Source organism: Carcharodon carcharias, chromosome 10 (genome assembly GCF_017639515.1).
Source record: "Carcharodon carcharias isolate sCarCar2 chromosome 10, sCarCar2.pri, whole genome shotgun sequence".
NCBI classification, from domain to species: domain Eukaryota; kingdom Metazoa; phylum Chordata; class Chondrichthyes; order Lamniformes; family Lamnidae; genus Carcharodon; species Carcharodon carcharias.
The window spans coordinates 146,023,550-146,048,404 of record NC_054476.1 but is presented as its reverse complement, the minus strand read 5'-3'; the positions used below and the strand labels follow the sequence as shown (position 1 = coordinate 146,048,404).

General features: G+C 40.7%; 1 protein-coding gene across 5 annotated transcripts in view; it reads right to left on the bottom strand.

Annotated features, from left to right (window-relative positions):
• The window catches only part of bcas3 (BCAS3 microtubule associated cell migration factor), a 1,011,809-nt gene that overhangs the window by 622,821 nt on the left and 364,133 nt on the right, over positions 1 to 24,855 (bottom strand). For all 5 annotated transcript variants that reach the window (XM_041197205.1, XM_041197207.1, XM_041197208.1 and 2 more), the window contains one exon: positions 15,583 to 15,716. In XM_041197205.1, the coding sequence (XP_041053139.1) occupies positions 15,583 to 15,716 (134 nt within the window). The remainder of the gene's footprint in view (positions 1 to 15,582; positions 15,717 to 24,855) is intronic.

Here is a 24,855-nt window from a genome sequence, read left to right as displayed (position 1 = left end):
TTCCAAGGCCAGTTGTCACCTAACAATGGCTAAGTCAGTTAGGGATTCCAATCTTCAGTCCTTCAGGATGCTTTGGAACCTCTAGGAAATAATGATTAATCTCCCAAACATTGCTGCGAGCAACACCTGGGAGAAAAATTATGGGGCATTAAAAATAGTTTTTTTTAAATTTTCTGGCGTGATAGTTGGGTGGCCAATGACAGGAATGTGGAATGGGTTGTCTGGAGACAGGAGGTCATGTGGTGACACCTCCAGGAATAAGTCCAACCAGAAATGGCAACCCTAAACTCAGCACAAACCAGATATCAAACCTGGGTCTTGCTGCATGTTTCAGTGCTCCACCAGGCAGTGAGTTTACCCAGAATGACATTAGGGGAACTTCCAACTTGTTTCTGGTGTCACAGTTGCCACCAGGGCAATACGAATATAAGACTAAAACTCATGTATGACAGAGGTGCGCTCGTCTGGTATTAGCAGCAGTCTACTGTCAATAGGAAACTTTTCAGCTCTCTTGCAGGTTAAACTAGTACAGGAATCAGCCATGAGTCTGTAATCAATCTGAACTTTACGGGTGGGGGGGGGGGTGTTTGGTGGTGGGGGGGGGGGGGGGGGGGGGGGGGTGGTGGTGGGGTGCTGAAAAGCTCTGTGTAAACAGAGTCTTCAAATGTAAAGAGAGAGACAGACAGGGATCAGATTAACGGTGACATGTCGCTGCACTGAATGACTTGATCAAAGAGTCAGTCACTCAGCTATGAGGCACGGCCAAGCACTCACTTCAGTCTGGGTTTCAATGCAGTCCCTACTTAACTAACAGACAGCCGTGATAAAAATCTCAACAAAAATTCCAGTCATGCACAGCGGACAAAAAAAAACTGTATTCACTGTCATGTGCATTTAAATCTGTGCCCGCAAGCTCTGCAAAAGAAAGAAATTTTAATCAGTTACCTTTGACAGATACTTGGCTTATGATTGTCACATTATTATGAATGTCATATTCAGCGGATTGGGGGTGGGGGATTGGGGAATAACCCATGCCTGCACTTTTGAGTCACAGGGACACATTCAAACTAGCTCGCTGATAGTGAGAAGGTTTGCAGTTTTGCCAATCAGTTCCAGTAATAATGACCTGTACTGTCTGCACTTCAATGGAAGCCTTACTTTAGAGCAACGATGGCATATTCTCAGTAGCTGCCCCACGGTTATTTGTCTGCTCAGCCTCAATACAAGATTAGGTGGATTTTTCTTTCCATTTTATCAGAACATCATCACATCTCTGAACAAAAGAACATACGTAGCTCAGACGTTTTATGTACCCAGTCAACTGAACTTGACATCTTATTTAGACTGAGTGGCGTAAAAAGTCAATGCACACAAGGTTAAATAGTATTTGTGTTTGTTACTTGAGTATACATGGAGGAGCCCTATTATAATTTTCACAAACTGTGGTACTTGAGTGTATACAGTGAACTCCCCCAATATACACAAACTGCAGGGTATTTGACTAGACAGAGAGCAATCCAATTATATATACAAACGGTGGTTTATACAGAGAAACCCCATTATGATATACATAAGCTGTGGTATTTGAATACATACAATGGAATCCCATTATAATATATGCAAACTGGTATTTAATCACAAAGAGATCATTGTAATATACACAAGATGGTCTTTTTCTGCATCATCAAGATTTTTTACTGAGCAACCTAGCTGAATGCATCACCAAGGATGAACAGAATAGAAGAGAGTGAGCTAAATAAATGCTCAGTTCATTGTGAAATTACACTGAAGAGTAAAAGTGATTATTTTTTCTTTTCTCATGGAAGATAATGTTTTTTAAATTTTTTTTCATGTGGGAGATCAATGTCTGAATCATGAAAAACTGACAGGCTTATTGGAAATATAATAAATTGTTAAGCAACGCTGAAGTTTGTATCTGCAGGTCCACGGTATTTTTCATGCTGTGCTTGTACTTAGATCAAAGGCATCTTTTAGATATGATCCTTCCAATACACAGTATGCTTTAATGACCTCAAACCCACCCAATAACCTATTGCCTCATAACACATGCCAGACTCTTTACTGTCTCGCATACATTCAATAGGAATAGGTCACCACCTAACAGAAACCTGCATAAGCCACTCACACAATAACAAACAACTTACATTTACATGGCATTGTCCATGTTAAAACATCCCAAGGTGAACAACTGCCACTGGTGGGATCAATTACAATCAGAGATACACATGAGGCCAGGATTGAAGGAGTGCAGAGATCTCAGGTAATTGTAGGGCAGGAAGGGGGAGGTTACAGAGAGAAGGAGGGCCGAGATAATACAGGAATTTGAAAACAATGAAAAGTAGACCAGAGTCAGGAGAGCAAAGTTTCTTTGATGGGACATTGATCTGGGGAAAACTGACCAATGAACAGTTGTAATACTGCTCCTCACTGTAGTGAAGAGAGGAAATGGTGTCTGATGTTACACCAATTATTGAGAAGTGTAATATTTATTGTGCTAATAGGAGAAACAATTTTTGAAAAAAAAAGGGAGGGCGAATCACCCAGGCCACTCTTGTGCAACCTTCTAGAAACTGGTTCAACAGACACACTGGCAGAGATCTGAGCAGATCATTTGGCACAAAGGGTAATGTTAAGGTACAGAATACAGCAAACAAATGATGGCTTTAGAACCCTTAAAGAGAACAAGAAAGTCAAAGGTTAAATGCACTTATAAAGAACAATTGCTAAATATTAAACATTTAAAGATTTGATCTATTCAACAAGTTGTGGATACTTTCAGAGTATTTGGAGATAAAATGACAACATCTTTTATCCCTTACAACAGAAGCAACAGTGGAAGATTTACATTTTTGTGTGACCATTAACTTACATTAAATGTCCCCAATTTCTCAGATTTATACAGTCTATAATTAGATTCATATTGCTGGGGTATGGAGCTTTGTTCATATTGTGTTCTGCAACATTCTTTATTACGTTTTTGTGAAATGTGATTCTTTTAAGTGTCTCATTGAAAGCATTTGTAGAGTTTTCTTTAGAACTCAAGTCAGAATTCAATTTTAAATACCGATTTTCAACTGCAATTGCTAAATTCTCTCAACATGTAATGAGGCAATCTGAAAACGATTGGTTTACTTTATAAACATCAAGATATCGGTTGATTTGACATGTAAGCCCCCTTCTAGCAGAAACCACCAGATAATGAACAGGAGCTAAATTCATGGTTTGTTTTCCCCTTCCCTGTCAGGTCAATTTTAATATCCTAACTACTGTCCTAGCTGAGAGCAGCCGAAAGTGTCTCCCAATTACTCTTAATGCCAACTTGGATTTATATAGTGTCCTTGATATCAGGAAGATGACCCCAGCGCTTTATGGAAATGATAAATGCTTCATTAGCAGCAAAACTGAAAAAGCAATTTAATAGAAAGTTTACAAAGGCTGTTGAAAACAAGGATCAAGGAGGCAAGGCAAAGGGATTTTGGAAGGGAGTTCCAGAGCAAGGGAATAAAACAGCTAGAAACACAGCCACCACCAGCAGAACAAAACAGGCACAGAATGAAGAATAGGCCAGTATCAAAAAAGTACAGGATGTTAGGACCAGAAGTTTGAAGGCCATCACTGAGACATAGTAGAACGACGCAGTAAAGGTATTCAAATGTCAAGATAAGGATCTGAAAATTAATTCCTAGAGGCATGGAGCCAATGAAGTTTGGCAGGTACCAGGTGATGAGAATGTGAGACTTTGAGCAGGTAGGAATTATTGTGACCATAACTCTATTACATTCTCTACTGGATCTCTCTCCTGCTACTCTTTACCCATTTGTGTAATTTTCCCTCATTATCTCTTGGTTTTTCTTTTTCACTGTGATTTTACATTCTCTTCCTCTTCTGTTGTTCTCCCCTCCTCATTATTACATATTCTTTCTCTGAAGTGTCTACCGATTGAACTGATCAGCAATTACACCAGAAAGATGGTTCTAGGATCTATGTGATACCCGATGACATGGCTCTGAAACCTAATTGGCTGAAGGAACATTCATCTGTCATAGCTAACCAGCTGAAGTGCTGGAATCTGACACATTAATCTTCGGTTCTGCAACCTAAGCGGTCACAGTAACACTGAGAAATCCATCACATGGACCAAGATTTTTACTGCATTAGTTGCATTCACTGTTCTCACTGATAATTTCCTGCGTTTTAAATCATTCATGATCAGTTTTTCTTGAATTTCACATAAAAATGGATAATCTTGTGAAACCGTTCAGGTTTCCTATACGTTAACAATGTCGCCCAATCTCAGGTTTCGTATGTCAGGACAAATGTCCACAGATTTACTTCTATGCGGTGCAGCTATGTGTAGATGTTCACAGAACTCCATTTCATGACTTACTGTCCCACACCTAGGGCAGGATTTTACATCCCGCGAGCAGGTGGCACGCCCGACCTGATCGGGCATAAAACAGCGCGTGATATTTTGGTTGGCGAACATGCACGAGAGACGGCAGCACACCCTCCAGCAATTAAGAGGCCTATTAAGGCCATTAATCATTAAAGCTATTTTTCACTGCCCATCCAACCTTATGGTTGGCAGGCAGGCGGACGAATTGGCCAGGCAGCCTTTGGACTTTTTTAGGAAACCTCATCCACAGGCGGGAAGAGGTTTCCAACAATAATCTTAAAATAAAATTGATATAATTTTTATTACGTTTATGTGAGTGAGTCCTTTGTGGGGACATGCTTTTTACATGTTCAGCATCTTTATTTTTGTTTTTACAATTCTTCAGTTCCCTGAGGTGGCTCCCTGCCTTCAGGGAGCTTTCAGTGCGCGCTCGTCCGCCATGCGCAGACTTTTGCACTCGGACTCCTCCCACCCCCACCCCAGCAGCGCACCTTTCACGCTGGTTGGCCGTTAATTGGCCAGCCAGCATGAAATTGCGGTCAGGGGCCGATTGCAGGTAGCAGACTGTTTCTCGGCCACTCCTGGACCTGCCTGCCGTGCCCGCCCAGCAACCTGAAAATCTTGCCCCTAATGTCTATTCATGACAGTACATTTGCAACCTCAGGTAAAGATTTTGTCTCAAGGCACCAGGAATTTACCATTTTAAGGAAGCTATGGGGAGAATCGACGCTTTTTCAGTTACAAAATGTCTCTGCTTTGCACAAAATGAATTTTGATTAAGAAAATAGCTGCCCTATGACAAGGTAGCAGGTTATCATTCATAGCCAATGTAGACATCTGATTAAAAACAAAAAAACTGCGGATGCTGGAAATCCAAAACAAAAACAGAATTACCTGGAAAAACTCAGCAGGTCTGGCAGCATCGGCGGAGAAGAAAAGAGTTGATGTTTCGAGTCCTCATGACCCTTCGACAGAACTTGAGTTCTGTCGAAGGGTCATGAGGACTCGAAACGTCAACTCTTTTCTTCTCCGCCGATGCTGCCAGACTTGCTGAGTTTTTCCAGGTAATTCTGTTTTTGTTTTAGACAGCTGATTAGCTGGAGGTGATGTAAATGATAAAAAAAAGTATGTATCATCAAATTTATTGAAATTTGTATCCCATGCTTTAGTGCACTCTGAGGCAACTCTTGACATTGCAAACCTCAATGAGCAGAACACCCATGTTTCAATATTTGCATAATTATCTGTCTAAGAATTGACCTAGCATGAGGGCCTACTTCTGAAAGTACAGTAATCTTGACTACTACTAAAGAATGAAATAGAAGAAGCAACATACACATGGCTTCCTTATTTATAGAAGACTCAGAAGGTTTATTATCCTTAAAGCATAACAATGGTTCAACTCTGAAAATATATCCATACTTTCTCTTAAAACCCATCTCTGTAAATTTCAGGATGGTTTCTATAATTCCAGCTATTTTCTTCAATGGGTGCAGAGTATCAGTGACAGCAAAGTTGCTTTGCTGGCCTGTGTGGGCAAGCAGAGTGATTAGCTTTACTACAGCCAGATAAAATGGCAACAAATGCCTCTGATGTGGCTATGCCCACTGAGCTTAGTGGCTTCTAGTCTGACAACATTTCAATTTTAAAATGTACGTCCTCATTTCCAAATACCTCAATGGCCTCACTTGCTTTCTATCTCTGTAACCTCCTCCAGCCCCCCAAACCCTCCTAAATCTCTGCACTTCTTCAATTCTGGCCTTTTGTGCACTCCTAATTTTCATTGCTGTAACACTGGCAGTCATGTCTACAGCTGCCTAGGCCCCAATCTCCGGAATTCTCTCCCTAAACATTTTCACCTCTCTCTCCTCCTTTAAGACAATCCCTAAATCCTGCCTCTTGATCCAAGCTTTTTGACCTTGTCCTGATATCGCAATGTGGCTCAGTGTCGCATTTTGTTTGATAACAAAATAAGTGACTAATGGGGTAGTAGATGCACTGGTGTTAATTTTCCAAGATTTGCTAGATTCTGGAAAGGTTCCATCAGGCTGGAAAGTAGCAAGTGTAGCCCCTCTATTCAAGGGAGGCAGAAAGCAGGAAACTATAGCTTGACATCTGTAGTGGGGAAGGTGTTAGAATCGTTCATTAAGGAGGTTATAGCTGGGCACTTAGAGAAACTCAATGTAATTGGGAAGAGTCAGCATGATTTTGTGAAAGGGAAATCATGTTTAACTAATTTATTGGAGTTCTTTGAAGGAGTAACATACGCTGTGGATAGAGGAGAGCCTGTAGATCTGCTGTACTTGGATTTCCAGATGGCATTTGATAAGGTGTTACATCAAAGGTTATTGCAGAAAATAAAAGCTCATGGTATAGGGATATCATAATAGCCTGGATAGAAGATTGGCTGGCAGAAAATATAAGAGTATACATAAATGGGTCTTTGGTTATTGGCAGGATGTGATGAGTGGACTCCCGCAGGGGTCTGTGTTGGGGCTTCAACTTTTTACAATTTATATCAATGACATAGATGAGGGGAGTGAAAGCATGGTAGCTCAATTTGCAGATGACACAAAGATAGGTAGGAAAGTATGTTGTGAACAGAACATAAGGAGGTGGCATATGGATATAGATAGGTTGAGTGAGTGGACAAAAATCTAGCAGATGGAGTATAATGTGGGAAATGTGAAGTTGTTCACTTTGGCAGGAAGAATAAAAAAGCAGAGTATTACTTAAATAGAGGACGGCTGCAGAATTCTGAGGTGCAGAGGCATCTAGATGTTCTAGTGCATGAGTCACAAAAAGTTAGTATGCAGGTACAACAAGTAATTAAGAAGCTAATGGACTGCTATCCTTTATTACGAGAGGAGTTGAACATAAAAGAGAGGATGTTATGCTTCAGTTACACAGGACATTGGTGAGGCCACATCTCAAATATTGTGTGCAGTTTTGGTCTTTTTTTTAAGGAAGGATGTAAATGCGTTGGAGGCGTTTCAGAGGTTTACTAGATTGATACCTGGAATGAGCAGGCTGTCTTATGAGGATAGGTTATACAGACTGGGCTTGTTTCCACTGGAGTTTAGAAGAATGAGGGGTGACTTGATTGAAGTATATAAGATCCTGAACAGTATTGACAAGGTGGACGTGGAAACGGTGTTCCCTCTTGTGGGTAAATCAGAACAAGGGAGCACTGTTTTCAAATTAGCGGCTGCCCTTTTAGGACAGAGATGAGGAGACATTTTTTCTCTCAAAGGGTTGTACAACTTTGGAATGCTCTACCTCAGAAGGCAGTGGAGGTGGGGTCAGTGAATATTTTTAAAGTGGAGGTAGACAGATTCTTGTTAGGCAAGGGAATCAAAGGAATGTGGAATTCAAAACAGATCAGCCATGATCTTATTAAATGGTGGAGCAGGCTCGAGGGGCTGAATGGCCTGCTTCCGTTACTATTTCGTATGTTCGCATGATGCTCTCTTGAAGCTTTGCAGAATGTTTTATTACATTAAGGACATTACGTAAAATCATGTAGCTGATGTTGTTATGTTGCCGCTCAGTGCTTCTAGGAAACACCTGCTGAAGTCAGCCATTTCCACTTCCCTATGACCAAGAGATAAAGTCTTTACAAAAGAGACTACAATTCATTTGTAAGTGAGAATGAGTGGGTGATTACAAAAGAATCAGTACGAGTTAATTGGGAAGGAGTGAAGAAGTGTAAAGCAGTCAAGGTGAATGACACTGAAACAAAAAGTAAATTTGGGCATAGTACAAACACAAAATGTAATTACGTCGCAAAAAATCAGTGGAAAAAGTCTTCATATTCTTCAAACTTTTCAAAACGATAACAGAATTATAATACTTAAACCAGTAATAGACCCTGCCTAAGGAACCCTGTATATTCTGGTCACAAGATAGTAAAAGCAAAAATCAAAGGGATGAATTCCTGCATGCGTCACATTCAATAGGTCAGAGAACCAGGTTGTAGTCCCATCTCCATCCCACAGTCTTTTCTGTGGGGCTCCTCAAAGGCAAAACACCTTTATAATGATTCTGTTGAGAAATGAATAGCACTAGCTAATCTTTTGTTATGTAACACACTCCAGAATGGTAGTAGTTCAGAGGTGTCTGTAACTACAACAGGGAGACTGTTCTTTTTAACTATTCCAAGATAGACTGAAATAAAAGTATACATGTGACCTTGTAGAATGCATCTAGGATTGTTTCCCCAATAATATTATTGCTAGTCCAAAAAGGAAAGAAGCATTGTTTGAATCAGATCTGAGAAACAAAGTCAGGCATGGGATACTGAACAGTCAAAGGTTAGGATGCTGGCTTGGAACTCAGCAAAGTTCAGGCTGATAAGAAAAGATTTGGGCCAAATTAACAGGACTGCAAAAATAGCAAACAAGCCAATGGATCAGCAGTGAGAAATCCTTAAGTGTGGGTAGAATACAAAATAAAAGTATTCCTCAATGGTGAAAAGGGAAAAAGAATAATGTTCTGTGGATCAATAAAACTAAACTGAAACTTAAAAGGAATACGTACAATAAAATTAGGGCCAACAAAACTAATGAAAATCAGGAGAAATGTAGAAGATACTGTGCAAAGGTGAAAACAAAGATTAGAAGAACGAAAAAGGGAAATGAAGAAGGTTGACAGCTAATACACAAGGGCCTTTTATAAAAAGTTAATAGAAGGCAGGACTGTTTAAGTGTGTCCAAATGTGGAGAAAGAAGGTATGATGGAATAGTTAAAGTAATATTTTGCATTAGTCTTTGCAAATGAACGCTGCGTTTGATATGTCACCGAGGATGAAGAGACAGTGGCATGATGGTAGTGTTACTGGATTAGTAATCCAGAGGCCCAGGCTAATGCTTTGGGGATGTGGATTTAAATCACAGCAAGGTAGCTGGTAGAATTTAAATTCAGTTAATAAAATCTGGAATAGAAAGCTAGTCTCAGCAATAATGACTATCATTGATTGTTATAAAAACCCATCTGGTTCACCAATCTCCTTTAGGAAAGGAAATCTGCCATCCTTAAGAAGTCTGACCTATCAATGGCTCCATGTCCACAACAATGTGGTTAACTCTTAATTGTCCTCTGAAGTAGCTGAGCAAGCAATAAGTTCAAGGGCAATTAGGGATGGGCAACAAATGCTGGTCTTGCCAGCAACACCCACGTACTATGAAAGAATAAATTTTAAAAATTAACTTAGTTTAGTCTTAAGAGCTGCAATTGCCTTATGGGACAGAGTGTTCTAGGATCTTATGATTGCTTGTGTGAAAAAGTAGTTCCTGATTTAGCTCCTGAACAACCTTGATCTAGTTTTAAGACTGTGTCGTCTTGTACGTGATTCCTCACCACAGCATATAATTTCTCCACATCTACCAAATCAGATCCTTTTAACATTTTAAGCATCTCGATCAGGTCACTCCTCAATTTCCTATACTGGGGGGAATAGAGGCCAAGTTTATGCGATCTGTTATCATCATTTAAACCTTTAAGTACTGGTAACATTCTGGTGATTCTGCGCTGCACCCCTTCCAAAGCCAAGATACCCTTCCTAAGGTTTGGTGCCCAGAACTGAATGCAGTGAGCTAGAAGACTCTATATGACTAAAGCGTAACCTTTGTATTCCAGTCCTCTTGAGATAAAGGTCAAATATATTAGCCTTGTAATTACCCTGTGAGATACCAACATGCGAATGCTTCAAGTGTGTGAATGAAATTTCTTCCACTGTTATTCTGATGGGGGTATTTAGTTTAAACTAATAACTCCATTCGAATAGCAGAATAAACAATTTCATACAAATATCAAATAATTTTTATGTTCATGCACCATGTGATTTCGCACCATTTGTTTGTTCTGCAGTTACCTGGCTAAGGTACCAGAATCCACAACCAGCAATAAAAACAAAATAAAAGTGATTTTTAAAACCATCAATTCATCACTTCACTGAAATTAGTGTTGATGTTTGACACAAAAACCCCCCACAAAAACTGTTTACATGATGACTACATCTTTATTAGGGACATTTTGCTTCTCTAATCTTCTTAACTCTGAGAGTGTGTTTGTACTACCTTTGTCATTCTGAGATTCGTATAAACTGTCAGAGCCCAGCAGCTACAGAATTGGATCAGACACTGATATTACCGTGGTTACGTAACTTGGGTTAGAATCAAATTCGTACAGCAAAGGAGGAGCTTTATGCTCCTTGCTATTAAATTTTAAATGTTTTGACTGTATGTTTTCTCCAAACATCTTAAAAACATTTGTATACATTTATGAAGTGCCAGGGGCTCAGTATTGTTTAAACCTATATGGACAACACACTGGTGTTACTTCATTAAATGTCAAACACAATAGCAGTGCAATTCCGCCTTCCCTAAGAGTTTTGTACAGTTTCTGTCAGGAGTAAAAGATGACAATTCAGGCTAATAAGGAAAACTGCCACACTTGCAGAATAAATAAGAATAAAGAATGTATTTAACTATGGAACCAGGTCACAAGCTCAGAAGATATTTATGGATGAGGAAGGCCATTCAGCCCACTTTAGTTCATGCATCCAGAGAAAACCTTCTCCACTCCCACATATACCCACCCACCCTACCCCACCACCGCAATGTAGCAACTATTGTTAAATGAATCCAGGGATTTTCCTCCACTATTTTATCTAGAAGGTTATACCACAATTTGATCATTCTGTGTTAACAAGCAGTTCTAAAATTAGAACTAGTTTAAACCCATGCTCCCTGGCTCTACTTCCACATTCTCACTTAAGTAACATTAGCTTACTCTATACCCTTAATACTCTTATCTTGATATGAGCAATGCCTCAGTGGTAGTACTATTACCTCTGAGCTGAAGGATTTGGTTCAAAGCCCACACCAGAAATTTGAATTATAATCCTGGCTGATATTTCAGTGCAATATTGAGGCAGTGCTGCACTGTTAGAGATGCCGTCTTTTTGAAGAGACACTCAAGTGAGGTCGCATCTGCCTGCTGAGGTGGACGCAAAAGATCTCATGGCACTTCTGAAAGGGAGGGAAGTTGTACTGGTCATTATTTATTCCTCAATCAATATTACTAAAACAGATTGTGGAAATTTGACTTGGGCAGTCGCATAAAATGAGTGATATCAGATCAGCTGCGCATTATTCCCAGCACCTATAATCAGTCCCATTAAGTGCAATGGAACTAAATATCAGGCACCGTGTTATAACAGACAGCTAATCTGATATTACCTGCCTTTATGCTACTGCTCAAGGCAATTTTCTATCCCATTATCTGGTCATTTATCTTGTGCTATTTATATGACCTTGTCAAGCAAAACAGATAACACCAGTGACAATGGGCTGGATTTTCCGTGCCCTCGCCAGACGTGTTTTCGGCAGGATGACACATAAAATAGGGCGGGTGCCCAGCCCACCACCTTCCCGCGACCCCTGAGCTCACCCTCATAACACGGTAGGTGGCAGGTGCTGAAATTGGCAGCCCGCCCACCATATTTAAATAATTAATCAAGGGTCAATTGAGCTTGTGAACAAGCCAATTGACACCAATAATATCCTGCCCATGCCATAATATGGTTGGCATGGGCAGTCTGGAGGAAGTGGGCAGGCTGTTTTTGTTAACAAGTTTTTAGAAGTGCAGGAAGCAAGGAGAGGTACTATCTTCGGGGGTGAATTTTGCTCATTGGGGGCAGCCCCCCTAAGATAGTACCCCTCCTTTTTTCCTTACTCGCCTGCTCTCCAAAACCCACGCCCCCACTCCTCTGCCCCTCTCCCTAAGCTGGCCAAACCCTCCCCACCCAATATCCCGGACTTACTTTACTTTAGGATCCATGGGCCTTCCCCTTGGGACTGGTTGCAGTCTCGGCAGCGCCCACTAACGACATCTTGACACTGCCAGGACTGCTGGAACTGCCCAACCATCCGATTAGTCAGCAGCTCCCGAGGGCGGGGTTTCCTCCCCATTGAGAGGCGAAAGTCCCATTGTCAGCCAATTTAGCCACTTGCAGCGTGTTACGGCTGTGCGCCAGGCTGGCATGGAGCGTGTCTGCTTCTTTTCTTTCAGGGGTGTGAGCTATTTCCCCTGTAATATGCAGTCCTACATCTCAAGAATACACTATTGGCTGAAAAAGCTGCTACATAAATGCAAGTTCTTTCTTATATTCTTCTATGTGATCACCTCTTAGATTGAAAAGTCCAAGTTTCACCAGTCTTTCTTCACAATTAGATTCCTGACGCCAGGCATTAAAAAGTAGTAGTTCTCTGCCAGGAATTCAGCTATTTCTCAGTGGCCAAAACTCTGTGCAGCATTCAAGGTTCCATCTACCACAACATGAAAATGTTTAGTCGCTCCTCGATCACCCCCAACTCCTCATCCCCTTTCCATGGCTCTCATGCCCACATGTCTTTCCCTGGCCTCCTGCAATGTTCCAGTGAAGTCCAACGCAAACTTGAGGAACAGCACCTCATCTTCCGATTAGGCACCTTAAGTCTTCCGGACTTAACATTGAGTTCAAGAACTTCAGACCATGAACTCTCTCCTCCAATCCAATTTTTATTTATCTATTTATATTAAATTTTATTTTCTTTTATTTGTTCATTTTTTATTCTTTTTCCCCAAACCCACCCTCCCCCCCACAGGACCATCTGTCACTTATTAACACCTTCTGTTATCTTACCTTTATGCCACTATCAGCACCTTCTTTACTCTTTACTGCTACCATTAATGCTCCTTTTGTCTTGTGTCCATGACATCTTTTTCATTTTCTCCTTAGCTGTCACCTATCTCTGACCTTTTATCTTGTTCCACCTGCTCCCACCCCCAAAATCCATCACATTTCTACTTATCTTTGACTTTGTGGGCAGAATCTTCTGTTCGGCGTGCGGGGGCCGATGCATAAAATGATGCGCGGTGACGTCGAGTGTGCGTCCCGACGGCACCACGCGTCATTCTGATCTTTCATTCAGCAGGCACGTACAGGTGTCGGCTGCACGCCTGCCGACCTATCAAAAGCCTGGTAAGGCCATTAATAAAACAATTAACCAAGTTGACAGGGCTGCCCATCCAACCTTAAGGTCGGCGGGCAGACGAAGAGCCCAGGTGGCCTTCACATTTTTCATGAAACCTCATCCACGGTTTCATGAAGAGTTTATTAAATGAATAAATATTTTTTAAACTTTGATAAACATGCCCCAGCTCATGTGATGCTGTCACATGAAGGGACAAGTGTAAATGATTTTTTTATTTTAGTTTGAAATTGAAGTTAGTCTCCCTAAGGCACCTCCACGCCTCAGGAAGACTTCTGTGCCTTTCACGCGCATGTTTTGCGCCTTAATTGGCCCACCCATATAAAGTGGGCACACAGCCCATCACGGGCGGCGATCGGCTCTGCGCACGCCCACGCCCGCTCCCCATCGGCCCGCCCGACGGGGAGAAAATTCTCCCCTGTGACTCTGAAGAAGTCATATGGACTCGAAATGTAAACACCGTTTCTCTCTCCACAGACGCTGCCAGACCTGCTGAGCTTTTCCAACATTTTCTGTTTTTATTTCAGATTTCCAGTATCCGCAGTATTTTGCTTTTATCTTAATGTTTAGTCATTACCTTCTCTGACTTACACTCTACTGTTTTGGCCATGTACTGCAATATCCAACTGAATTTCAGATTCATTGCTCTGCATTAGTTAAAACCTGTTTAACGTTAAATTTACATAAACTGTTAGTTTAGCTCACTTAGCTGATAAGCATTTGGGACGTGGGGTGCTGAATGTGGGTTGGTTACATTATTTTAGAGTTTGTGGAATTTGGGTATTTGAAATGCAGATAGATCTGATCCCAATGTCAGCAGCTAGCAAGTGAATCTAACTATACTAAAATATAAAAACATGATACCATTAGAAATTAAATGATTCTCATTCCCATAACAACTCACTGAGCAAAAATGTTCTCATCTTTCCCTGACACTGCTTTCCAAGTGTGAATGAAATCAGTCAATGTTCCAAAGTCCCTGCAATACAACAGTGACTACATACCAGAAGTACTAAATTGGATATAAAGCGATTTAGGATGTCCTGAGATTGTGAAAGATGCTTTATAAATGCAAGTATTTCTTTTTATGGACAGCCTAGTGGTTCTGAAGAAACCTAAACTGCCACTACATTTTTCTTTAATCACATTGTTCATCCAGAGACAAAGGTCAGTTTATAACAGCAGTTTGTAAGTTAGAACAAGCAGTGTCAAGCAGCCACAAAGATAAAGCTGGGTCCCTGCCGTCAGCAGACCAGTTTTATCACTCAGATTATTTGTTCTGCTCGGAGATAAAGATAGGTTTCAGGCCTTATAATGTTTGTACAAGTTGATCAAAGAGAAATTGCGTTCAGGATGTAAACCTGGCTGCCAGTCAGTGACAAAATGGACTGTCTGTGCCCTCTAATACCTGGAGGCAGCTACTGCAGGGAATCAGTGCAGGCCCCACTTAATATTGCAAGTAAATTCCACAGCACCAGAGCAAAAAAGAGGAACTGTATTTGCATAGTTGTGGATAAATTGTTAGAGTAGATTATGTAGATGCAGTGTTCCAAAATGTATGCTTCTGTCAGATTTCTGGAAATGGATGTGAGCGCTAATTGGTGAAAATGGGATAAAGCTGCCCACACAAATTAAACTGCATGTATTATATAGAATATCACAAGCTGAAGAGTGCAACGAGGGTGTTTAGAAGATATTGATAAGCTGTTCAGACTTCGATTTTGTGGCTTCTAATGTCAACTCAATCACTCAGTATATTGAAACGCACTCCAACCTACACAATACCTAATATGCAATCACTCCTTTCTAGCCATCACTCTCTATCATAGGTCTTCAAACTGAGGGCTGCAAGCAGATCTCTGGCTTCCAAGATGGCATTGACTTTCTGTCCATCAAGGAATGGGCACAATTCATGCTTCTAAGTAGCAGCTTATGAATTCTGCATCCTTTATTGTTTTTCTCTGCATTTGTCAATAAGCACATGTAAACCTTTGCATAGGATTCCAAGTCCCAATATAAAAGTTTGAAAACCATTGTTTTGTATGAAATCTGATATCAGGCATTCCTTCAAATAAATTGTTTTTCAAACTATCCAGTACCTAGTATCCAACATCTAGATTCACACTGTACCTTAGCCTCCGTCTCTCCACGGTGTAAAGTGTACAGATGATGCACAGCACTCTGTGAAGACGAACACGGATGTGTCAGAATCCGAAACACATGAAAGTCATGGCCTTGTGTGTCGGTGGTGACCAACAGCATTCCTGAAATATAAACATTAATAACATGAGTTAATAAACCTAATCACTGACACACAAAGGATTAGATCACTTCAACATTGAGTGCACTTTTTAACCAAACCGTTGATATAAAGTTATCAATATGGTTGTATAAAAACAAGGATGTTAAAAAAAGGCTACATACAGTGTCACCACTATCCCTGGCCATAATGGAAATTATTGGGTAAATCCCTATAAATCACACCCAGAAATTGCACTGTAGTAGTGTCTGTTATTGATCTTATGTGCAGAACGTGTATTATGGAGGTTTTCAGGAGACTGCTGTGGTTTTGGTCTTACATTGTTTGCTGCAGTTGGCAGAGACTCTGGAGGTGATTTTCAGCAGCCCATTCAGGAACTAAAGATCCTCCAAAGTGGCAAACATGGGGTCTTGGGCAGAAACGTTGGTTCAGCCTGTTAATTGGCTCCAAGCCAGATGGTTAAGTATGAAAGAAGGCACAGATATTTTCCTTGATAGCAGGTTTATTCACAGGATGCAGCATTACAGATCTCTGCTTCCCAAATACTAAAATCCAGTGCCCCAGCAGACTCTCTTTATCTGGGCTCGCAGTCCTTAATCAAATAATGCCCAATACCTGGGTTATCCCTCCCACAGACACACACAGAAGAAACTAGAAACAGCAGTTTGATTTGGAAGCTGTTTGAGTTCAGTTGGTTTTGAAGGTAGCTGCCAAGAGAGACTGGAGCAAAGGGGACAGATAGCCAGTCCCAAGCTAAAGAAAAGACACCAAAATCCAGGGGTGTGGAACAGGAGAAAGTCCCAAGAAGACCTTCTAGTCAAAGGAAGGACAGGAGCCTGGAAATGGCCCTGTTAAGTGAAGTTAAGAGTGAGGCAGAGAAGTGAAGTTAAGAATGAGGGGCAGAGAAAGGCTCCCAGCTTCAAGATTAAAGTGAGAACTACTTGCAGGACCAGAGAGATGGTTGAAGATCTGTAACTCTTTGATGTGGGCATGTGAAACAGTGGTGTACTGTTGACGGCTGAGTCAGTGACAGAGAGAGTGCATAGTAGACAGCTTGAATGCATATGGTGACTAAAAGGGAGAGGAACATCAGAAGGAGAGTTCGAAACCTTGGAGCTGAACCCTTGCAGAAGGTGTCTGAGAGGAAGCGTCAATTTGGGAGAAAATTCCAAAGCGAGTTCTTGGAGGGTGGAGATTGAAAACCCTCATATGAAAGATGGAGTTCAGTGAGACTGATTGGCTCACGGTGTGACAAGTATCTGGGGGGAGTTGATGAAAGATACACAGCATCTGGTTGAGATGGCATCTGTCACTTGGTTTCAGAGTGTGGTCTGACTACAGGGTGCTATGGGTTTACATGGGCTGTGTAATTACTGTGAACATTAAAGTATAAGGTAACTTTTGTAACTTGCGTTTGTCATGAAGCTATTAATGTATATAATATTTTGGAGAATATTTTTCTTTTAAAATGGAGATTTAGTCTGTGGGTGTGTCTTAATTGGATTAAAACCAGCTAGGTGCTTTGATGTGTACTAACTTTGATATGTAAGAGAGATATTGTGTATTTGCATTTTTTGAATAGAGCATTCAAGAAGTGAGATGAAAACTGATGCCTATCTAGCAGATACCAAGCAATATGTTTACATTACTAATAAAATTGGTACCATGAAAGGGGTTTTATTGTTAGAGAGGTCTAGTTCAGAGGTTGTTGATACAATGAGAATTAACATTCAATGGGCAGTGGTAGGTATAACTTCAGCAGTTTTCAGGTGCGCAGAGCAGAGGCAATGTGAGGTCAAAAGGCAGCTGTAAGCCTCCAACTGGCTCCACAGGAACCAAAGTGAAAACAACCTTATTTTGAATTTGTAATATGAAGATGCTTTGCCTGGTGTCTGTTTAAGTCTATGGATTGCAGTTGCCTTAATGGAGATTAGTTTGGGAATTTGTTAAAAGTTATGATAGTAATAATTTGTAGCCATGTGTATATATATTTGTAAGTTAATAAAATGTTTAATTTAGTTTAATGTAAAACCGCGAGAACTGGTGGTCTGATTCCTGAATCTAGAGTTGCATCTCAAACATAACACTTAAAATTATAGGTTATGACAGTTGTTTAAAGTTTCCCTCTGGGATTTTTAAATAACTCAGCTGTACCAACTGCATCAGTCATAATGTGTTATCCTTACAATCTGTATATATCTGTAAAGGTATACTTGTGGGTGAAGAAGCATTGTAATATAATTCACCTTTTCTTGTTTAATAAATGTTTTATGCCTTTGTTAAAAGTTCATCAGCTGACTCTGTTCAGTAGCCCCTCTCCATGTATCTAAACAAACAAATAAGTTAGGATCTATCAAGCTGGGTTCCACCCTGGGATCCGGCTTGTCCAGTGGCAACCTCAGCTGGAAACATAACACATACTTAAATAGTTACAATGCAATCAAAAAAAAAATTGGTTTTCCACATTTCTTACAGTTCATCATATCATAAGACATTCCCTCTTCTAGGACCTCCAACAATTTCTTGGAGAAAGCTTTTCTCTTTGTAAAACAGTCTGATAATTGGTGACTTGCGTGAGCCATTTTATTTTGGAGATATCTTTTCTTTCCAACATATCCTTTATACCAGCAAAGTCAATCCTCAACCTCTTCTCAATGACACTCTTTGTTGAATGAACATTATCCCATAGGAAACGATTATCCACATAACATTTAATGGTCAAACTTTTCTCAGATTGCAGCTTCTGTAGGGTTTCCTTCAGGATATTAGATAAGCATAATGCCATATCAATTGCTTCCAATAGGGCCAGCGTTTCTGCAGCTAGGGTACTTTTAATCATAATTTTTATTTTCTTGGCTTTCCAGGCCAAGGGACGACATTTTCTGTTTTCACCCACTAAAAATAAGATAAACTCAGCTGTACTCGAATATTCATCTGGATGATTGGCATGCGAAGCGTCAGTTAAAACTTCATACCTTTTAGGTCACCCAAGGCTGGAAACTTGAGTATGCATTTCTCCAAATTTAATTTCTTTAATGTTTTAATTGCCCCCAAAACCTGTAACTCAAAACCAAAAACTGATGTGTGTTTCATCATAGCACTGAGATCCAATATGTCATTAACTGGCATCAGGTCTTGCCTGAATGCATAGCCAGTTTAACTGCCCAACCAATCTTCTTAACTAAGAGATAAAAACAAAAAAACTGCGGATGCTGGAAATCCAAAACAAAAACAGAATTACCTGGAAAAACTCAGCAGGTCTGGCAGCATCGGCGGAGAAGAAAAGAGTTGACGTTTCGAGTGCTCATGACCCTTCGACAGAACTTGCGTTCGAGTCGAACGCAAGTTCTGTCGAAGGGTCATGAGGACTCGAAACGTCAACTCTTTTCTTCTCCGCCGATGCTGCCAGACCTGCTGAGTTTTTCCAGGTAATTCTGTTTTTGTTTTCAATCTTCTTAACTGCTGTTTCTTCTTTGCAAGATTATCTTTCTGTGAGGAACTGGCCTGATTTATCAGGATATGATTAACACTTTCTAGGTATGATTGTGATTCAGGGTTACTCCTGATGAATTCTGTTTAACGTCTAACCCTCTATACTTAAAGGCCTTCCGAAGCCTGAGTTTCAATCGTAAATTCCCCTTTCATCATATCTGTAACAAATTGTTCAAATTCCACAGAAGCTCCCTGTAGAAAATCATCGACTTGTAACATAAAGATGCCTGCAAGTTTCTCTTTGTGATATCAGCAGAACATTGCTGGGTCTGCTTTCGGGTGAATATAACCTACTTTCAGCAAGACAGACATAACCAAGAAGTACCATACCCTCAACACATCACTCAATCCATAAACACATTTGTTTAATTTCCATAACTTCCCTTCTATATCACTCACTTCTTTAGGTGGTTTCAAAAACAATTCTCTTTTAAACATTTCACTCGGCAAAAATGCGGCTTTTATGTCAATCGACATTCATTACCGTGAATGTACGGCTAAGAGAACTAAGAAGATCTTCAAGATCACTTTTCCTGCAGTGGGGAAGTCACTCCAATATTTTGATCGCCTAGTCGCTCTTTGAAACCCTAAGCAACTAGTCTCCTTAAGCTTCATTTGCCCCATCAGAAGTACTTTTTCTGTACATGTCCACCATGTGATAAGGCTGGCTGTCGCCCATCTGGCACTCAGTCCTTAATCAAACAATGCCCATCATCTGTGTATCTTTAACAATATAATCAATCAACCATTAACACAGCCCACATTTAGCGCAAGACACCATCTTGGAAAAAGAGTTGAAAAGTGCACTAGGAACAGCCACCCGCAAGCTCATCAAGGAACTAACTGCCACTTAAAATGTGTACTAGTGCTCATTATTAGCTGCACAACATGTTAGGGAATAGCACTTTTCCTAATGTTCTCTCCAACTTAATGCTATTTAAAGAGATACCATTTCATGTTCACCTGCTGCTGCAGCTGTGAAGAAAATACTGAAACACCTATTCTCTTGGTCCCTGAGCCATCCTATAACAATGAAGCTCTGTGCCAGCCAGAGCACTCCACACATTCAGTGGAAGTGGGTGTGAGGAGCCCACTTATACTCCTCCATGAAAATTATGTCTAAACTGCACTTGAATGGTAAACCTGCAGGTGTCTGTTTTAGCACCTCCAGGCATATTCAAATTTTGGTAATTAGCAATTAGGACCAAAGCTGTGTGCTAAATCTGACTTTTCAAACAGGCTCATTAGCACAGCACCTATTTAGTCTGTTTTCACCATTTGGTCAAAATAACCTCACTGTTTAAACAGTCTGCTGAGTAAAAATATTGTTTGCTGCAACACATGCAGGATCTGTTAAATAGACTCTGTTGTATGCTGTAAAATAGATTCTGTTTGCTGTGAGTGCAGTCCTATCTCCAACTCATTGGTTGACACAGTGTCAATACTCACTCCATTTTAAAAAAATTGTACTGTTTTAATTAAAAATTCAAAGAGTCAGTCTTTGAAAGTTCAGGAATTTTCCAGAAACATTCCCTAATCAGCCTTGGTTTTTATCTATTAATTTTCATCCCCTCATCTTGCTGAATAAACAGGAACTCCATATTAATTCCATTTGAATGTCTGTGAGAATATGATTTATGCACAATGCCTGTTATTCGTTTGGAAGTACCTAATCCTCTGAGGCTACTAGAGAGGCCAAAGTTCCATCAGACGTCTTGAAACTGCGTTCAATGCAGGTCATAAAAATTAAAAGGTGAATGTGATTCCCCAGGTTTAATACAGAGAGACAACCAAATCAGCTCACACACTAGCAAGTGTTGAGTTACCGATCTGACACACAAGGACTGACTTTGATTTCCAGCTCACTCCACAGGAGGGTGACCTCCTTTGAACCTCTTACTTTGAAACCTCAAACTAACCTGTCTGAGATAGAAAAGTGAGTGTTATTCCAAAATTTGCCCAATTTCTGCTGCAAATTCATCACAACTCCGAATGAACCCCAGCCCTCAATTCAACTACCCAAAGTAAAGGAATGTTCTTCCAGTCCTGATTTAGTTTGACAGCTCATTATTTCTGTGTAGACCAGAGAAAAGGGACATTCTCGCTTTCTCTGGCACAAATCTGAATCTACAACAAAACAAAACCACATAAGGAATCTACAGAACTAATCTACTAATCAGGATTAGGGGCGTCACTAAATAATGATGCAACAATGAGGTTGCCAAGTTCAAATCTGGTCAGGGAAGGATGTGGAATTATGTTTTATTTTGTTGTACACTGACAATTTCTCATAATAAGTAAATGGAGAAAATGGACTTCTATTGTGCAATCTACCCTTTAAACACTTCCAGACAAGTCTAGACAAATGCCATTGCTACTATCCAACATTGACAACCTATGAGAACAAGAGAACATGGTTACAATATTTTTCAAAAATAGGACTTCCATTTATAACATTTTATCATAAAGTATCTCCAACAATGTATCACTCCATGACATGCAATGACATGACAGCCTTGATTATGTGCTAAGCCCACAACCAACCTTTGAAAATATGCATAATTAGAGAAGAGAAGGCTGAAAGGTGACATAATAGAATTCTTTAAAACTATGAAGGGGTTTGACAGAATATTGGACAAGTCGAGAATTAGGAGTCATACCTATACGACAACATATTCACTAATAAATCTAATAAGGAAATAGGGCTGAATTTTTCAGTGAGTGGGCAGGCGTGTGCCTGACCCACTCAAGTGGAAAATTATGCGTGATAATGTCAGGCGAGCGTCCTGACGTCATCGCGCACTCGCGTGATATTTCGGTCGATGGGTGTACGCATGAGTTGGCAGTGTGCCCGCCGACAATTAACAGACCTATTAAGGCCATTGAAGTGTTAATTGAATGCAATTTTTCACTGTCCGTCCAACCTTGTGCTTGGCAGGCAGGCAAAAAGGTCAAGCGACCTTTGGATTTTTTATGAAACCTCATCCACGGGTAAGGTGAGGTTTCCAACAGGAATTAAAAATAAAATAAAAATTTTGAAATATCATTTATAACATGTCCCTGCTCATGTGAGAGTCAGTTGAGGGGACATGTTTTTAACATTTGTAAATCCTTTATTTTTGGTTTTAAAAATTTTCAGCTCCCTGAAGCAGCTCTGTGCCTTCAGGGAGCTTCCATTGCAAGCAAACTTCCATGCGCGCCCTCCTCCCGCCTCCACCCCAGCAGCACTTAGCTTAGCAGCTCGCGTTAATTGGCCAGCCAGCGTGAAATTGATGTCGGGGCCTGATTGCCGGTGACAGTCGGCTTCACGACCGCTCCTGGGCCTCCCCGCCCGACAAGGTAAAAATCCTGCTCCATGAGTTTGTTTTTTTCACCCTGAGAGTGCTGAAAATGTGAAATTTGCTACCATATGGAATGGTTGAGGTAAATATCATAGATGCATTTAAAGCGAGGTTAGATAAGTGAATTTGCCAATTTCGAAACTGGTCAGGGAAGGTTGTAAAAGAAGGAATAGGCGGATATGTTAATAGGATTAGATGAAGCTAGGTGGGAGGATGTTCACATGGAGAGTAAACATCAGTACAAAGCTCTTGGGCAGAATGGCCTGTTTTTGTGCTGTAAATACTATGTAATTCTATGAATTAATAGAAATAAATCTGAAGATCATTAAAATCAATTATTTCAATAAAGAAGATCTTGTTCCGGATTTATTGCCGAGTGTTACTTTAAAGTAGTTTTTCAACTATGGGGTTAACCAATTTGAATGTTTTAATGTCTGCTGGACAAAATCAGAGCGTTGCATTTATGCAACTCTCAATCATAATGCAAAACAAGACCAAACAGAAACACAGGGACAAGGTGGGCCAGATTTAGCATTTGGAAAAACTTCTGTAATCCAATCCATAAAGTGCAAATCATAATTGTGGCAGGTCTCTTTCGCTGTACCAGAAAGAAAAATTCAAGAACACATGGTTTCCACTGGCACACTTCCTTCTCTAATCTCCCGAAGCGGAGCTATGTACCGCTGATACACAGCTGGGGGAGGGGGAATTATGAAACCTGTCAGTGGCAGTTACCAGAAAATGACTGTGTATGTGGCAGACTGTTATTTCAATGTTGTGATAATCTATGCCAGGGGGCATCTGAAGTATCTGCGCTCCAGTTCCGTTAATCTGGCCCACAAATTTGAATTTTGTGGAGCTGAGATTTGAATTGACACGTTGTCGCATTAGTGAATAAACCCTACTTAGAACTGCTACTGCAGGAGAATTCTCCCCAGTGTCCTGGGCAACACTTATTGCTCAACCAACAACCAACTGAAACAGATGGTCTTGTCATTATCACATTTCTGTTTGTGGGAGCTTGCTGCACGCAAATTGACATCTGCATTTCCGACCTTACAATGGTGACTCCACTTCAAAAGTACTTAATTGGCTGTAAAACATTTTGGAATGTCCCAAGATTGAGAAAGGTGCTATATAAATGAAAATTCTTTCTTGGGGAACATTCATTTAAATGTTGCACATGCACCTGCTGCCCCTGTTCTACCATTGTCCTTCGTTGCAAGGCCCACAACCAGTGGCGGCTCCCATCCTCATTAAGTGCAGCTCCCAGACTCTCCCTTTCCAGTAATCTCGTTGAGTGTCGCGAGAGTGTCGTTGCCTGTGTGACTGGCCTGGCGCCACTTTGCAGCAGCCTCTCGCTGCTCCCGGACCTCCAAGTTGTGGCCAACCCCCGACCTCCGGGTTGCAGCCCATCCCCCCTCCCTGACATCCAAGTTGCAGTGGGATCTTGAATGGGAATGCAAGTCTAGGAGAGGGAAGCGGCAAGAGGGTGAGTCAGGGAGTGGGAGGTTCTGCAAGAGGGTGGATCAGAGAGGAAGAAGGTCAGGGAGGGGGAGAGATCACAATGTGGGGGTTGGGGAGGAGGATGATCTGCAGCGACCAGGAGGATCAGGGAGCAGGAGGTTCGGGAAGCAGGATTGGTGTCAGGCAGGAGGTAACTTAAGTAGAAAGTTACATTTTTCTTTCAATAAATTTTAAAACATATAAGTTATTTCATTTACCAATGCAGCAATTTAGTAATGTAGAATATTGCAACTTAGGGGATATAATGTTTTAATATTTGTTTTTTTCCTGATAAGGAAGTTCCTACAGAACCTATCTACAGTTTTAACATTGATTCCTATGGGAACCAATGATTCACTTAAAGTTGTTTCACTTAAAGGCATGATTTTCAGGAACGTAACCAAAACTTTAAATAAATATATGTGTATTTATTTTTAAGTACAATATGTGATTTTGTTTTAGTTACATGCATCGCTCTGTAACATTACATCATGAAGGAGTAGTAAGCAATGGTAATTTAGTAAAGTAGTCGATGTAGCTCTCACATTGCAGGTTTTTTGCTAAAATGGTCCTTGCTTAAAAAATAGTGAAGATCACTGTTCAAGACGGTTGAAGTGTGTGTCTGGAAAGTGTTGTCTGAGCAGGCCCTTGGCAAGTTGCTGCAGTGCATTTTGTAGATGATACACACTGCCGCCACTTTGCGCCAGTGGTGGAGGGAGTAATCAGATTCTGTGTTTCCATCCTGAGATTTATGTATCTTTCAGTATTTCTTGACTTAAAAACATGTCATTTCTGCTGCTCTGC